At 33.4% G+C, this 18,256-nt stretch overlaps 1 protein-coding gene across 1 annotated transcript; it reads right to left on the bottom strand.

Annotated features, from left to right (window-relative positions):
* Window positions 1-6,693: 6,693 nt before the first annotated feature.
* On the bottom strand, window positions 6,694-7,716 carry LOC139893531 (uncharacterized). The gene has a single exon (XM_071876705.1). The coding sequence runs from the start codon at window positions 7,714-7,716 to the stop codon at window positions 6,694-6,696; it is 1,023 nt and encodes a 340-aa protein (XP_071732806.1).
* Between the last annotated feature and the right edge of the window lie 10,540 nt (window positions 7,717-18,256).

The following is an 18,256-nucleotide window of genomic DNA, read 5'->3' as shown; positions in this document are numbered from 1 at the left end:
TCCCCCACACTTACATCATGCTACGCCCTCGTACGCATGTTTTAGAGTATTACAATACTTATGTGAAAAGATAAGGAAAAATTTAACATATTACCGAGATACTCGCACATTCATCATTCAAACGTAACTATCGTACACCATTTTGATTCATCATCACACGTTCCATTTGATTACATTTATCATTCCATCACAACTTAGAAAAGAAAAATAAAAGAAAAGCGTAAAATCTAACTAGCCCACTTTCGGAGGAATCCGCTTTAAACCACCCGATTCCCTCGGATGGACGATTTTTGTCTCGTGAGGGCTTGCAGTGAACATACCCACAAAGTTCATTTAACTACTACGAAAATAAAAATAAAAAAATAAAAATTAAAGAAAAGAATAGAATAGAAAAGAAAAGTGTACATGCTATTACAGACGGAGCACAGGACCTGATTAAAATCAGAGAGGCTCATCCCATCCTGGGATCTGGACCAAATATGTTGTCAAACAAACTCCTTGATAACGGTGTCATGTCAAACACTGACTTCTTGCCTTCCTCCCTTACTCTTTCCATATCCGGTGGTAGAGGTGTCGGTTGCTGATAAAACAATGATGATGCCACAGATGGTGCAGGTGGATCAACATATTCCACACTTGCTGTAAACCCTGACGTATATGTCGTGTAATTAACCGGCTCATAGTATTGCGTAACTGATCGTTGCTGCAGAATATCCTCATACTGATACCTTCGGTTATCCCTCTTAAAAATATCCTGCTGATATCGCCAGTCAAATAAATCTGAGCTCTAGCTGCATCAAGAAGGGTAGCTTGTTGCTCCTCCATCCGAGCCTACCTCTGGTCATCTACCTGAACAAACCTCCTACGTCTACTCGTCACCTCACTCTGAGGGTTATAATCTGGATCAGTCCTATCATCCATATCCTGAACAGCTCGTCTAACCCGCTCAAATGTATCTGCCGAATTGTAATCCTCTTCCTCGACAGGAAGCTCATCATCCTCTACCCCAAAAGTATGTCGCTCCAAGTGAGCTGGGTCCTCAATCACAAAACCTAACCCCTGTCTCATAAACTCGAGCCCGAGTACCTTTTTTTCACTTTCTTAATGTCTTGGCTCTTTCCCTTAGGGTTATTCACAATCCCCCCATTCCTCCATAAAAAGAAAGACAAAAACCGCATATAAGGGATCACCGCCCTTTTTTTCAATTGTTCTCGACATTCCCAAATCCAACTCATCATAACTAATCGTAATGAAGGTACCATTGATTTAGTTACCATAGCATACAATAGAGGTAACTCATGAATCCGAATCAAAGTAAGATCGCTTTTCCTCTGAAGTATGTTATAGTTGATCACTGTTGACAACAACCTTGGGATAATTTTTAACTTGCTTCTTACAAGCTCAAAGTTCTCAATATCAGGTTCTTTCAACATGAAATAGCTCTTCAACCATGGTGACATACATATTAACCGGTACCTCGAACAATCCTCTGGTAGTCGGATTACTCATTCTTTCCCTCAATTGTTATTCCTGCATCATATGGAATATCTGGATGTGCTAAATGATTAAAAGTTTCCATCCTCATTGGAATCACAGTGTTCCCCACTCTACCCTCTAAGATCAACGTATGTGGAAAATTGTCTCCCTGGATCCATTTTAAAATCGACAACCAATTAAACACCTGTGTAGGTTAACTCATCTCCCAAGAACAATTCAGCTGTGTGTTCGTAAAACCCATTTGAACGGGTTGCAATGCATCTTCCCAACCCCAATCCGTGAATACCTAAAAAATCCCATAATTTCTCCAAACACTCGCAGTTACGTACCTCTCATAGAAAGCGTTTCTCAAAATCTGCTCCTTCTTTTCTGTGTACAAATAAACCTGCCATTCATAAGGTAATTCACTCAACCATTTCTTATTCATCCAGTTTTCGGGTTGCTCCTTTGTTGGTTACCACGGCTTCTTTTACCTCTTCCAAACATTTTCTGCAATCATACAATCTTAACAAACGCTTAGTACTTAAATGAAACACTTTACATGTTATTGCTTAACAAATCAATATTATGAACATATAGCAACGCATGTAAAACCTAAACTTGTGCACTAAACCCCCAATATCAACATGCTCAATCTTAATGAACTATCTTGCATTCATTTAACCAAAATACCACTTGATTCAAACTTTTTGAATTACCCATTACTATTAGTCAACCTTATTCAACTAAATCATCATAAACAATTGCAATCATCATCCTTAGAAACAAATGCTAACCTCATCACAAAGCAAACATTAATCCGAATCACATTAACATTTAACACTAAGGGCACACTTCAAAGTACAAAACTTCACTAATTTTTGGTCAAAAAGTCAACCCTAGGCAACTACTAATAAGCAATCAACAAGTTCTAACCTCAATTCCCAAATTGGTCATGCATACATATCCTATTCACATATTTAGGCAAAAATAACATTAGCTAAAACATAAACAATGGTTAAACATTATTTCAGGATTAACCCTAGCTCATAAACATGAAAATCACAAAAACTCAAAATTGGTAAACAAAACACGATGAAAACATGAGAATGATGACTACCTTGATGTTAGATTACTTGATTTGTATGAATACTTGAAGAATTAAACCCCAAAACTTAGGTTTTTAGTCAAGAACACGAATCAACACCCAAGTTGTTTGATTTTGTAAAGATTTGGATGTTTTAAAGATGTGTAATGACGAATTGATGATATTTAAGCTTTGATTTGTTGTTTAGATTATGAAAAATTAGGGTTTTGAGTGATGGTGTTAGTGGTTGATGGCTGCACTTGGAGGGAGTATATGATTTTCATTTTTATTTTTTTTTTTTGCTATTTATAACCCTTTACCCGACTACCAGCGTTTTTACACAGGCGTAAATTACGCCGACCTGGATTAAAATACGCCACACTTACACAAGCGTAAAAAACTGGCATAATTTTATGCCCAACTTTGAATTTTTTTCTGATCCTCGAGGGTGTTCTGCCGTAAATTATGCCAACCTGGCATAAATTACGCCTTCATATTTGATCTGATGAAAAATTTATTTTTTTATTTTTCACATTTTTTGCACAAACTCGTTTTTTGGGACTAAAAACCTGACCCCCTCCCACACTTTGAGCATTGCATTATCCTCAATGCTCAAAATTAGAGATAGTCATTTAAACCAACCCGAATTACCGCCTCGAAAATGGTTCCTTGCCCCGCCCGCATGTACAAAAACAAAATAAAATACCCTACAACTTACAAACTTTTCAAAAGTGTGGGGTTTATATTCTGGAGTCGCGCACTCGACTCCTCTTCCACATTTAGCAATCGTCGGGATCATCGACTCCGATGTTGCTAGAGTCGAATCCATACCCAAACAAATCTTCATCTTTAATTACCAATGTTCATGTATCAAAGTATAACGACATTCTCGTGATTGCTAAACACCCCTGTCCCAACACAATTGGAGTGTTTTTATCCGGTTCACAATCCATTATAAAGAAATCTTCTTTATAACCAGCACCGTAGCTAATAAAAGGGACATCTACCGTAACTCCGATTGGGTCATCAAGGGTTTGATTCCCAAAATGGATACTCGTTTTGGTTCGAACTAACTCTCGAATGCCTAAAGACTTTGCAATTTTGGCCAGCATCATATTAACACTTGCACCCGAATCTAACAATGCTGAGTAAGTCCTCTCGTTTCGAAACCAACACACGATCGAGGACTCTCTCGGATCACTCAATCTTCTACGAGGCTTGAATTTACATTGTGGTTTAGGCTTAATGTACTCAACTTCAATTGTCTAACCCTCATCATCAACAAAAGAGGTTTTGGTGTTCTTTATGAACTTGTCTGTGTTTTCGTTACCCCACATATTCTCAAGTGTCTCTCTAATCTCCTCTACATATACATCCGATTCCTTTTCCTTACCCCACATATTCTCAAACGTCCGCCTTATGATTTTCTTATCATGAAACGCTTTTTTTTTTCCTTGTAAATTTTTGAACTTTCATAAGCATCGCGTCTCAACTCTTCTAACGCCGATAGTTCTAACTTTCTTGCGTTTCCAGCCTCATCCATGTTCATGTTCACCTGTTTAATAGCTCACTCTGCACGATGCTCAATTTCAACAGGTAAGTGACATGCCTTCCTATATACAAGCCGGTAAGACGAAGTACCAATAGGGGTTTTATAAGCTGTCCGATAAGCCCACAGCGCATCGTCTAGTTTTAAAGACCAATCTTTAGGATTAGGATTCACGATTTTTTCTAAAATCCTTTTGAGTTCCCTATTAGATACTTCCACTTGCCCACTTGTTTGGGGATGGTAAGGCCTAGCAATACGGTGATTCACCTCATAATCCCTTAAAAGTTTAGCAAAATGAGAGTTCTTAAAGTGTGAACCCCCATCACTAATTATAGCCTTTGGGACACCATGACGACATAAAATATTTGTCTTGACAAACTTAAGAACAACTTTGTGGTCATTGGTCAGAGTTGCCTCAGCCTCCACCCATTTGGAGACATAATCAACGGCCACTAATATGTACTCAAACCCGAAGCACGGTGGAAAAGTTCCCATAAAGTCTATGGGCATTTCATTACGTTTATAAATCCCCCCCATCTGTTGACACCTAGAATAATTTTTAACATACGCACATGCATCTTTGAAAATAGTAGGCCAAAAGAAACCTGAGTCGAGTACTTTGTACCCGATTTTCTTTATTCCATAGTGTCCTCCACATGAAAAAGTATGGCAATGAGCTAGTATGTCATTATGCTCGTCTTCCGCTACACATCTCCTTATGATTTGGTCAGATCCCATTCGGTAAAGAACCGGTCCTCCCAAATGTAATGCTTAACCTGTGAGAAAAAATAATCCTTCTTGTGCTTGTTCCAATGCTCCGATACTTTGTTAGTCACCAAGTAATTAACAATATGCGCAAACCACGGTAACTGCACAACACTAAACAAACACTCGTCCAGGAAATTTTCCTGGATTAGTTTAGCAGGGTCAAAAGGTGGTGGGGGTATCCTAGACAAATGGTCAGCCACCACATTCTCTATTCCCTTCTTATCCCTTATTTCCAAATCAAATTCTTGCAACAACAAGATCCAGCTAATTAATCTTGGCTTGGACTCCTTTTTCTCTAACATATGTCTTAAGACACTATAGTCCGAGAAAACAACTACCTTAGATCCCCACAAATATGATCTAAACTTTTCTAAGGAAAATACTACCGCTAATAACTCCTTCTCGGTTGTGGTGTAGTTCACTTAGGCATTCGAAAAAGTCTTACTAGCATAGTATATAACAACTGGTTTCCTATCTACCCTTTGATTCAAAACAGCCCCAGCTGCATAGTCACTTGCATCACACATAATCTCAAAATGTTTGGTCCAATAGGGTGATTGCAAAATGGGTGCCTCGGTCAACTTACGCTTTAGGGTACTAAAGGCCTCCTTACATTAGTCGTCAAAGTCAAATGGTGCGTCTTTTAACAACAAGTTGCATAATGGTTTATAAATCACACTAAAATCTTTGATTAACCTACGATAGAACCCCGCATGTCCCAAAAATGACCTCACCCCCTTGACATTGGTTGGTGGTGGCAACGTTGAAATAAGTTGCACCTTGGTCCTATCTACTTCAAATCCCCATTCTGACACTATGTGTCCCAAAACCACCCCTTCCCTTACCATAAAATGGCTCTTTTCCCAACTAAGGACGAGGTTAGTCTCGGTACACCGTTTTAAAACTTTTTCCAACATCTTAAGACACGACTCAAAAGATTTGCCAAATTTTGAGAAAACATCCATGAAAATTTCTAAAGACTCGCTTATTAATTCTGAAAAATACTCATCATACACCTTTGAAAAGTGGCAGGTGCATTACATAAACCAAAAAGCATTCGTCTAAAAGCATAAGTTCCATATGGACAAGTAAAAGTTGTTTTTTCTTGGTCGTTAGGATGGATAGGTATTTGGTTGTATCCCAAATACCCATCTAAGTAGCTATAAAACTTTTGACCTGGCAACTTTTCAATGATTCGGTCAATAAAAGGCAAGGGAAAATGGTCTTTTGAGGTCGCGACATTTAACTTCCTATAATCAATACATACCCACCAACCCGTCACGGGACGAGTTGTGATCTTTTCTCCTTCCTCGGTTTCCATAACTGTGATTCCAGCTTTCTTGGGCACTGTTTGAGTGGGACTCACCCACTAACTATCTGAAATAGGGAAGATAATCTATGCATCCAACCTCTTGAGAACTTCTTTCTTTACAACCTCCTGCATGTTTGGATTTAACCTTCGTTGAGTGTCACGAGAAGGTTTAACCTCAGGATCTGTAACTATACGATGCATGCACACTAAGGGACTTATCCTTTTCAAATCAGCTATTGTCCATCCCACTGCATCCTTGTACTTATTAAGCACCTCCATTTAAGCTTGTTCCTGTACACCTGTCAAATCTGAAGCAATAATAACTGGAAAAGTTCCATTAGTACCCAAGAATGCATACTTTAAATGGGATGGTAACGGTTTAAGCTCAAGGGTCGGTGGTGGCTCTAACGAATGCTTCGTGTTGGTATCTATGAACTTGAGTAATGGCTCATATTTATGAGTCCAAGGTGGTAACCTAGAGTCCATTGTGCATGCTATGGCCTACTCAACCGCCTTAACATTCTCACACTCAATGTCATCCTCATCACCTAAAAAAACCTCTACTAGATCATTTGTTATCAAATGGGAAGCATGTTTCTCCACTTGCTCATCAACTATGTCTACTTGGTAGCATTCATGGGCACATGGGGCATGAAGAAAATTAAAGATATTGATCCTCATTTTCCTATTTCCGAATGATATGTCCATGGCACCCATTTTACAATTTATATCAGCATTTATGGTGGCCAAAAATGAGCGCCCCAAGATTATCGTGGGTTGGCCATCTTTATTCTTAGGTTCAATATCCATCACAACTAAGTTAACCGGGTAATAGAAATCCTCCACTTTTACTATCAGATCTTCTAATATTCCCCTATGCGTTTTGATTGATTGGTTCGCTAGTTGAATAATTATGTCGGTTCTTTTCATTAAACCTAATTCAAATCGGTCAACTAGACAAAAGGTTATGATATTAATGCTAGCTCCTAGGTCCAATAATGCCTTTTTCACATTCACGTTTCCTACAGTCACCGCTATCAATGGGGTCCCTGGGTCCTTAAACTTAGGTGGGAGTGTACCCGAAACAACCGCACCTAGGTGCTCAATTAGTTCCACCGTCTTGGGTAAAGTTTCCCTTTGCTTCCTCTTTTGAGTGCAAAGGTCGTTCAAAAACTTAGCGTAGGACGGGACTTGCTTAATAGCATCGAGAAGGGTCAAATTAATCTTAACTTGTTTAAATGTTTCCCACATGTCCTCCGGTTGTGGTCCCTTCTTCCTATAAGGGAATTGGTTCGGGGACTCCAAGGCCTTAGGAAACGAAACGGGTTTTGGTCCCGTTTCCGATTTCCCATTTTCATCGATGATTGGTTCTTTGGTTTCTACCCCCTTCCCATGGTCCTTATTTTCACTTACCTCATCCTCCTCATCGAGAACGATAGGAGACTTACGTACATCGCGTTGACCTACCTCTTTCTCACCAACCTTGTTGTCATATTTCTTTCCACTACGCAAGGTGCCTACCATGTTTACACTATGTCATTTGTCTGAGTCCTTATGACTTGGATTTAACACCGTATAACTCGGAATGGTACCCGGCTCCCTATTTCCTTTACTCTCCGCTACATTACCAATTTCTTTAGCCAATGCACCAATAGACTTGTTTTGCACCTCCACTATTTTTTGCATTTCGGAGATAAACGCGTCCATCGTGGCATCCAAGCTTGATGGTTGATTGGATGGAGAATTGTTTTGATTTTGGGTTTGGTTTTGATTTTGACTTTGATTTTGGTAATTGTTTTGGTTTTGGTTTCGTTTATTGGGATAAGGATTCTCGTAGTTTCTTTGGTAGTTTCCTTGGTTTTGAAAGTTGTTTTTGGTTTTGAAAGTTGTTTTGGGGTCTTAGTTGGGTTCCTTGATTGTTAGAATTTAGAGCGTTGTTGTTGCTCCAACTAAAATTTGGATGATTTCTCCAACCTGGATTATACGTGTTGGAGTATGGATCAAACCTCCTTCCCTGAATCTCATTAACCAGTTCTTTCATTATTTGTTGATTCACCGGTGGGATCCCATTCCTACACCCGTGTGCGAAATGAGAAAGATCTCCACAAATCTCACAAACTTCCTGAACCTGCGAAACATTACAAGCAAGACCCTGGTTTGGGTTATTAAATATAAGCATTTTCAGATCATCTAGTTCTTGCTCAGGGTTCCTTGATGTACTGCCCGAGTCGGACACGTGATTCACTCGGGACGTACTAGGTTGTTTCCTATCAACCGAGGCTTGGGTTTTTGAACCCTTGCTTAATTGCTCAAAGAAGGTCCACTCGTCATCACTAGTTAGGGTTAGGAATGCCCCACCACTAGCCGCCAAAAGGAATTGTCTATTTTGAGAATCTAGACTATCATAAAAGACTTTGACTAATTCCCATTTCGGTATCTCATGGTGTGGGCACTGTAAAGACCCGTCCTAATCCATAAGAACGAATACAATAACATATAATTACATTGTGAGGTATTTGACCTTTATATGATACATTTTACAAACATTGCATTCGTTTTAAAAGACAAACTTTCATTTCATTGAAAGTTGACAGGCATTCATACCATTTCATAATATCCAACTATAAATGATCTAATCTGTCATTTACTTAATCATAATCTTTACTGAACTCAACGACTTGAATGCAACGTCTTCGAAATATGCCATGAATGATTCCAAGTAATATCTTTAAAATGAGCAAATGCACAGCGGAAGATTTCTTTCAATCCTGAGAATAAACATGTTTTAAAGTGTCAACCAAAAGGTTGGTGAGTTTATTAGTTTATCATAATAGATCATTTTCATCATTTTAATAAACCACAAGATTTTCATTTCCATTTCTCATAAATATACGTCCCATGCATAGAGACAAAAATCATTCATATGGATTGAACACCTGGTAATCGACCTTAACAAGATGCATATAGAATATCCCTATCATTCCGGGAAAACTTCGGACATGATAAATTTGCCATCATTCCGGGACAACTTCGGACATGATAAATTCGCCATCATTCCGGGACAACTTCATACATGATAAATTCGCCATCATTCCGGGACAACTTCGGACATGATAAATTCGTCATCATTCCAGGACAACTTCGGACATGATAAAAAGGACATATTAATGTAGTTTCGATTACTTGTGTCTATTTCGTAAAACGTTTATAAAAGCAGCGCATGTATTCTCAGTTCCAAAAATATATATTGCAAAAGCATTTAAAAAGGGAGCAAATGAAACTCACTATACTGTATTTCGTAGTAGAAATACATATGACGTCATTGAACAAGTGTAGGGTTGGCCCCGGATTCACGAACCTATATCATTCATATATATATATATATATATATATATATATATATATATATATATATATATATATATATATATATATATATATATAATATATATATATATATATATATATATATATATATATATATATATATTAAAACATATACTTGTAATCGAACAAAATATATATATTATTATTAGTGATATAACTGTTATTTAATGAATTTTATGTTCTATTAATAACTTAAATATATTTATTTTAAGTAATTAATTATTATTTATTATCATAATAATAAATTTATTAATATCAACATTTTAAATACTTGTTAAATATATTAATACATTATTAAATGTATATAAGTCTAATAGATTTATACAAAACGTTATATTTCATATAATTTGGTACTAATTATATTAATATAGGTTTTAACCAAAAGTATATTTTTATATGAATATATATATATATATATATATATATATATATATATATATATATATATATATATATATATATATATATATATATATATATAATTCATGTCATATTATTTTTAATTACCATATTAATAATATTTCGTTAATATTTATTTAGACTATTGGTATTATATATATTTCTCATTTATAGTCGTAATGTTAATCGTACTTTTAATATATATAAATGATTCATATGAAACTAACATTTTCATTTTAAAATTATAAAATATAATAGGTAGTAGTTACTAAGGAAATCCTCGTTAACACTAACGTTAAAGTTTAAATCTTTATGTATTATCTATATAAGTCTATATATATATATATATATATATATATATATATATATATATATATATATATATATATATATATATATATATATATATATATATATATATATATATATATTACCCTTTCATATAACTATATAAATCATCATGACTTTCATCTTCGAATTATCTTATCCTAATACCTCATAACATATTATAAATCTTATATATTTTACTCATAATGCTTTTCCTTTATACAAATATTTTTATGTTTAAGTCATAACCATAATATAATTATTATTACTTTTAATTCATAATTATCATAATTATGTTCTTCTTTAATTCCTTTAACATCAAAAATTCCTAAATTTTCATAATAATAATATTAATAATAATAATAATAATAATAATAATAATAATAATAATAATAATAATAACCCTAAAAAATAATAAGAATAATAATAATAATAACAATAATAACAATAATAATAGAATTTGAATTACTACCTTTAATAATGATATTTAAAAAGAATTGCCATAACAAGACTCGAAACCGCGACCTTTAGTTAACACAAACGCCCACACAACCATTCCTCCATCACGGTTTTTCTGAAATTATCTTAACTTAATATTTATTTAACCCAGATTATATATCGTTCATCTTCTTCTTCTGCTTCATCCCATAACCAGAATCAAACACCCCTTTAATTTAATGAGTTAATGAATTAGTTTTTAGGATTTAAAACTTAGACAGAAACGAGAAGTGACGATTATATTTAATTAAAACAAAGGAGAATAAAATGGAAAAAAACTCATACAGCTCGTTCTTTAAACCCAAAGAACTCCTCATTTGATTTTATAATTAAGAAAGTTTCAGACCTAGATTATAACATGAAAAAGGTTCTAAATCCATCTTATAAAATTTCTGGATCATCAATTCAACTTAAAATATCAAAACAAATTCAAATTTCTCGATGAACAGATTATTTGACTTTTTGAAAATCGACTTTGACTCCAAAATTGAGACTCGATTGATAAAATTTGAACTTAAAACTTTCCAGATAGTTTAATTGGAAGATTTCCACCCTAACTGCAATAAAAGATTTTGAAATTTAACTTGGATTCGTGGTATTTGATTTGAGGACACAACGAATAGAGTAGTAACTGTTCCTTCTTCAATTTCTGTTTAAAAAAATTCGAATTTCAATGAGTTTAGGTTGTGTCTGGTTAATTTAATGACTTTTAATACTTATAACCAATCCATATTGTTTTGTAGTGATCAATTGGGTCGACATTATCTCAATCACAGAAAATCTTGATTACGACTTCAAACGAGTTTTGTTGTTTAATATGACTAATTGGCAAAGAATCGTACTAGTTTAAAGATATGATTCCAATTTAGAATAGTTTGATATTGATAGGAAACAGATTACGTATTTTATCTATATATATATATATATATATATATATATATATATATATATATATATACTGTATTTGATATATGTATATGTATTTACATTGTATTTGTATAATTATATATCAGATATATATATTTATATCTGTATATTAAATATATAAAGAATTAAAATAATATTAATTATATAAATTTTAATATTTAATATTAATGAAATATATAATAATAGTAACAATAGAAATAATAATGATAATAATACTATTAATAATAATAATATTATTAACAATATTAGTAAAAGTAATAATGATGATAACAATAATAAGATTAATAAATATAATGATAATAATACTATTATTAATGATACTAATAATAATACTAGTTATAATCATATTAATATTATTAATGAAAATAATAACATTAATAATAATAATAATAATACAATTCAAATTTTATATATAAATATATTATTTTAAAAGTAATAATATTATTAATACAAATATTAACAGTAATAATAATAATGATTGTAATAATAATATAATAACTACTCTTAAACTTGTAATTATATTTAATATATTTATGTTACAATTTATTAACTATATAATATTTAATAATTATATCCTATTTTTATTTTATTAATTTTTAACAACATATAATACTTCAAATTATATTTCGAATTATACACACATATCTATTTACAATTAATTGTTTGTGAATCGTCGAGAGCAGTCGAAGGTTAATTGATTATATGAAACAATTCAAACTTTTTAAGACTCAACATTACATACTTTGCTTATCGCGTCGGAATAATATAAAGTTAAAGTTTAAATTTGGTCGAAAATTTCCGGGTCGTCACAGTACCTACCCGTTAAAGAAATTTCGTCCCCGAAATTTGATCGAGGTTGTCATGGATAATAATAAGAATATTTTCATGACAAATATGAGTTGATAAATAGAGTTTTATCATCACTGAGTAATATGGATAAAACGATTCATTTATGTGAAGAGTACGAGTGAAGCTATCCCAAAAGAGTGAAATGATTAAATGCAGGTTCGTCTTAACCGGTGACGTAGTCACGGTTGATTTCCTGAATTCAAGGGAAAAGATAGAACTATCAAGGTAATATGTTCTTGATATGTTTAGAGGTTAGATAGAATGTAAGAGTAGTGTAACATGGCACATGATGACGTTATGATCTGTGAATCATTATGTTCCATTAGGAACTCAGCATGACTTACTGTAATATAATCACGTTGATCAAGTGTCATTATATTATACTAACTCATGCTTCAGTTCCCAACACTACTTCAAAAACATTCAAATTTTAAATTCGAATTTTTCAGAATTTAGAAACTAAAACAGTTTCCTTTCTGATGTATCACTAATATCGCGAAGAGATAAATGATTTCAGATAAGAATAGTTATGAAAATATCTTCAGAAATATCGAGGATATATATAATGAAAGATACTTTGATATCTTAGAATTTCTAATATTAAAGGATGATGATGAAGATTTGTCCGTAAGGGTCTAGAGTTAGGAGCAAGGTATTTGCTAAAGACATCAACATATACTGAATCATTTGGATTCTTTGAGAGCAGGTGTAGTCTTTATGATTTGTCCACAGCCTCTTTCATGGTTTGCTCAATCCGGTTTCCAGTGCAAATTTTCCATTGAGTGTTTCCAACACTTCATTCTTTATCATCAAACTTTTGGCTGTTAACATCGTTTACAGTTTTTGCTGCTTCATCAACATTTCGAGAACTATTCCGCAGTTCGGGGTGTTTTTCAGAAACTTCACATTTGAAGTATGTAAGTCCGTTATATGTACACATATAAGTATTGGCGTAGACATGCTGCGAGATTTCAAAATACTGATTGCTAATTCCCGATGATTCGTATGGCAATTCTCGTTACAAGATGCAGCTGAATAAATGATGGGGTTTTGATAAATATAATGATTTTTCGGAAAAATCAAAGATCAGTGGAGTTGTTGGTAAGTTTATTGCTAATGTGGTGGAACATAAACGGTTCCCCGATAACAATGGCGAAAGGGCAACGTATATATTGAGGTTATAATAAGATGTTTCAACTGAAAAGTCAGAGTTGACTTAATGGAGCTGTGACAAAATTGGCTACTTTGAAAAGGAATCGCAAAGTTATTTTTGATAATAAATGCCAAAGGATCTAACGCGGATACGTGTTTAAACTTTTACTTTGGTTTCAAGAGTTTTTCAGGTACATAACTGTGGGTAACATGTGGTTGGATCATCATCTCGATTGTTCATTATTTGAAGTGTCTTCAGGAATTTCGAAGGGTTTAAACGCAGTTTGTAATCATACGATGTTCTAGGAGTTTGAATGATACAAGTATTTTATGAATAGAAATGTTGTTCTATCACAATTTTGGAGTCAAAGTATAGCTTTAAAAGATGTAGGAATCTAAGAGTGGTGATACCGGTTATATCTCGAATTGAATTTTGAGGTTTCAAAATCAGAATATGTAACTGGGTTTGAATGAGTATGGTTGTTTTGATTTCTATAAACAAATGTATATAGTTGTGAAAGTAGGGAGTATAGTGGATGATTTGCTGAATCGGAATCGAAGTATGTAACATATTAATTGTGAATTTATATATCTCTCGGGTATTACTTACCCGTTAAAAATTTTCACAATTAATATTTTGTACAAAAGAATTTTATTACAGTCCTTATGAAAATATATATGTATGTATATTTTCTTCAGATGTAGTATAGATTTAAGGAGTTAATATTAAATTAAACTCATTTGATTTACGGTTGAAACTAGAATTGAATTATCCCTAAAATTACATAACTTTTACGAAGTATTTCTTCAATGAAATTGAAATTATGAATCAATACTTCGTTATTTGTTGATGCATGATGTTGGTGTTCGTGGAATTCTTGTGAACTTTGCAAGATATGAATAATATTTTCTAGAAAGTTTTGAGTATATCGAAAGTGTAAAATAAAACATGTAATTGAATAATACACTTGAATTATTATGAAATGAAATTCATTGAATTGAAACAGAGATTGTAGTTAACGATAATTAAGTCGCTAACGAAGAATGTATATCATAGCATATTAGTAATATGAATTAACCGAGTAGTTAAGATTCACACATAATAGCTTAGTATGGAAAGATTCATTATGGTTTAAAAAATTTTTATATATATAAGATATACCTATAAATCCTTCAGTGGATATGAGTTAATACTTCATAACTCGTTATTTCGATATACCTATTGGTGATTGTGTTGTCGATATCGTGGGTGGTTTTGTAATTGATGGTGCTTGTAGTGTTACAGGTGTTGCTGGTGTTGGGAATACTGACGGTGATACTGACGGTGCTAGTGATGCTGACGGTACTGTTGATGCTATTGGTAAATAAGTCTAGCTTGTAAATCACGCACCATTCTTGTCAGGGTTTCTATTCTTCCTTCTATCATTTTGGTTCATTCATCTGATTTAAGGTTAGGGCTAGAATAGATAATCTCTAAGACTTTAGAGATTATATCATCGCCACATAATGCTTTTTCAATGAAGTTTTGAATCAATACTTCATCGGATAATGTTGTTGGTACTCCTTAGTATCTATGGTGTGTATGACGTTGATGCTCGGGGTACAGATTGTGATGTTGAGGTGTGGGATGAGGATGTTGTTACTGGTGGTGGTGATGGTACTGTTGATGCCGGTGGTGCTGCTGGTACTTATAACCTTTGCACCATATTCTCTAAAGCCACTACCCGAGCGCGAAGCTCGTTGACTTCTTCTATTACACCGGGATTTTTGGTGGTTCGGACGAGTGGGTGAATAAGGTCTAGAATGTGAGATAGTATATAATCGTGCCGAGATATTTTGGAAATGAGAGAGAAAATGGTGTCTCTAACAGGTTCGCCGGTAAGTGCTTCAGGTTCATCGTCAAGAGGGCAATGTGGTGGATGGAAGGGATCACCTTCTTCTTGTCTCCAATGATTGAGGAGGCTACGAACCCATCAGATGAATTGGGGATGGATGATTGGTTGGTCCATTCTGGTCATACTGCTTTCGGAGCTTGAATGGGACTCCATGTCGGAATCCGAGGGACTTGAACTAGTGGCGAGTTCCATTTCGTACGATTAAGTAAAGAATTTTTCGATAAGAAATGATTCCTGGCTATCGAATGGTATTATATAGAATATCTATATATATAGAACAAAAGATTTCATAGATTACGGAGGAATTTACGAAATATGTCAGGCAAAGTTTACAGTAACAGATATGCTAAGATATGAATTAGCAGATACACTGAGATATGAATTTTGTCTATACACTATTCATGCAGTCAATGCAGTAAGATGTGTCTAGACTAAGAATGATAAGCAAGTGATTCCCTAAAAATGATAAGCAGGTAATTTTCAACACGAAATGATAAGCAAAACTTTTGACATGCAGACATGGTCGAAGTCCAGACTCACTAATGCATCCTAACGACTATCACTTAGACACACTAATGCAAGACCTGGTTCACTAAGATCACCGCTCTGATACCACATGTAAAGATCCGTCCTAATCCATAAGAACGAATACAATAACATATGATTACAGTGCGAGGTATTTGACCTTTATATGATATATTTTACAAACATTGCATTCATTTTAAAAGACAAACTTTCATTTCATTGAAAGTTGACAGGCATGCATACCATTTCATAATATCCAACTATAAATGATCTAATCTGTCATTTACTTAATCATAATCTTTACTGAACTCAACGACTTGAATGCAACGTCTTTGAAATATGCCATTAATGATTCCAAGTAATATCTTTAAAATGAGCAAATGCACAGCGGAAGATTTCTTTCAATCCTGAGAATAAACATGCTTTAAAGTGTCAACCAAAAGGTTGAGTCTCAAAATTTTGAGTCTCAAAATTTTGAGTCTCAAAATTTTGAATTGTGTTCATGTATTCATCACCCTTCGACCATTCCCAACGATTCACGAACAACTATTTGATAATAGACATGTGTATATATATATATATATATATATATATATATATATATATATATATATATATATATATATATATATATATATATATATATATATATATATATATATATATATATATATATATATATGTTATATAACTATTAAACATTTCATAATTAATAAATTATAATATTAATATATTTAATCACAAGTTAAGATAAATGTTATATTAATATCATTATTATTACTTTTATTAATATTAATATATGTATTATTATTATTATTATTATCAATACATTTATATTTATTAAGTATTAATATTAATTAATATTTAAATTATAAAATCAGATAAACTAAAAGTAATAGGTTAAACAACTTTATTTCAGCTGTCCCTATTTTCCCTTTTCCTGATTCTTGGTCGAATTGGTCACCTAATGTAAACAAAATTAGTTTACAATCACTTTTAACTCTTTATTTTATTTTATATCTTTATGTATAATCGTGATAATATGTCTATCCATATCTGCCTTATATTAATCGGTTTTCCCTCACTTTATGAAAAATCACTCGAGTTTCCCTATCAATTATCAATCATAAATTATCAACAGCTGCTTGTTTTCTACCCTAAATTTTATGTTTTCTGTTAAAAAAACACCACCACCACCACGAGAATCACAACCACAGAAAGGAGCACCGCTCATGATCACCATAAACCGTCACCCTCTCCATCGAGCTTCACGTACACCCACTTCTTTATTTCTTTTCTATTTTCTATCTAATCTCTATATTATATATATACATATATATAGCATATGAATCCATGACCACCTTTGTCACCATGGAACCACCTTCTTTACCGGTTTAACACCATCCCGTCACATTTCCTTCTTTCATGAAACGACCATCAACTCCATCGTAACTCATCCTGATTCATTACTGTATTACTTCAATCTTCCTGTTCTTCCAAAACTTTTATGTTTTTGAAGTTGGAAAACAGCTGGTTGAGATAGGTAATGTTTTATATTAAAACAACCGTTATATATATAACTCAATTATTGCAGCGAATAGTGTTTTTTCTTTTCTTTTCCAACCGGTACCTTCTTTATTATTATGATTAGCCAGGGTGGGCCGAAGGGAAAAACTCATCCACTTTAATGGATTCTTTTTGTCAATTGATTAAGTAAAGTATTATACAATAATAATGGTCGGCCATCTAAAATACCTTTTCCTCCACCTTGAAACCGAAATTTTTGTCTCCTAAACAGCTAAGTTTATCATGATGGTGATACACGTGGTTCTTTCTATTGCTACAGCAGTTTTTATGCTGTAAGCCATCCCCATAAACCACCCCAAACACCACCTTAAACTCTTTGTCTTCCACTATTACACGATCACCATTAGCCCACCCAATCACCACATTCATTTTGTTGTTATTGTTTCTGTTACTATTATACAAACGAGGTGGAAGATGTTGATGATGTCACTGTGATGATATCGTGTATTAATGGTGATAATCGAATGAAATAAGATGATGAGGTGAAAGTAAACGATGATCTACTATGATTATGATTC

This window comes from Rutidosis leptorrhynchoides, chromosome 1 (genome assembly GCF_046630445.1).
Source record: "Rutidosis leptorrhynchoides isolate AG116_Rl617_1_P2 chromosome 1, CSIRO_AGI_Rlap_v1, whole genome shotgun sequence".
Taxonomy (NCBI): Eukaryota; Viridiplantae; Streptophyta; class Magnoliopsida; order Asterales; family Asteraceae; genus Rutidosis; species Rutidosis leptorrhynchoides.
This window is presented reverse-complemented; position numbering and strand designations above follow the sequence as displayed.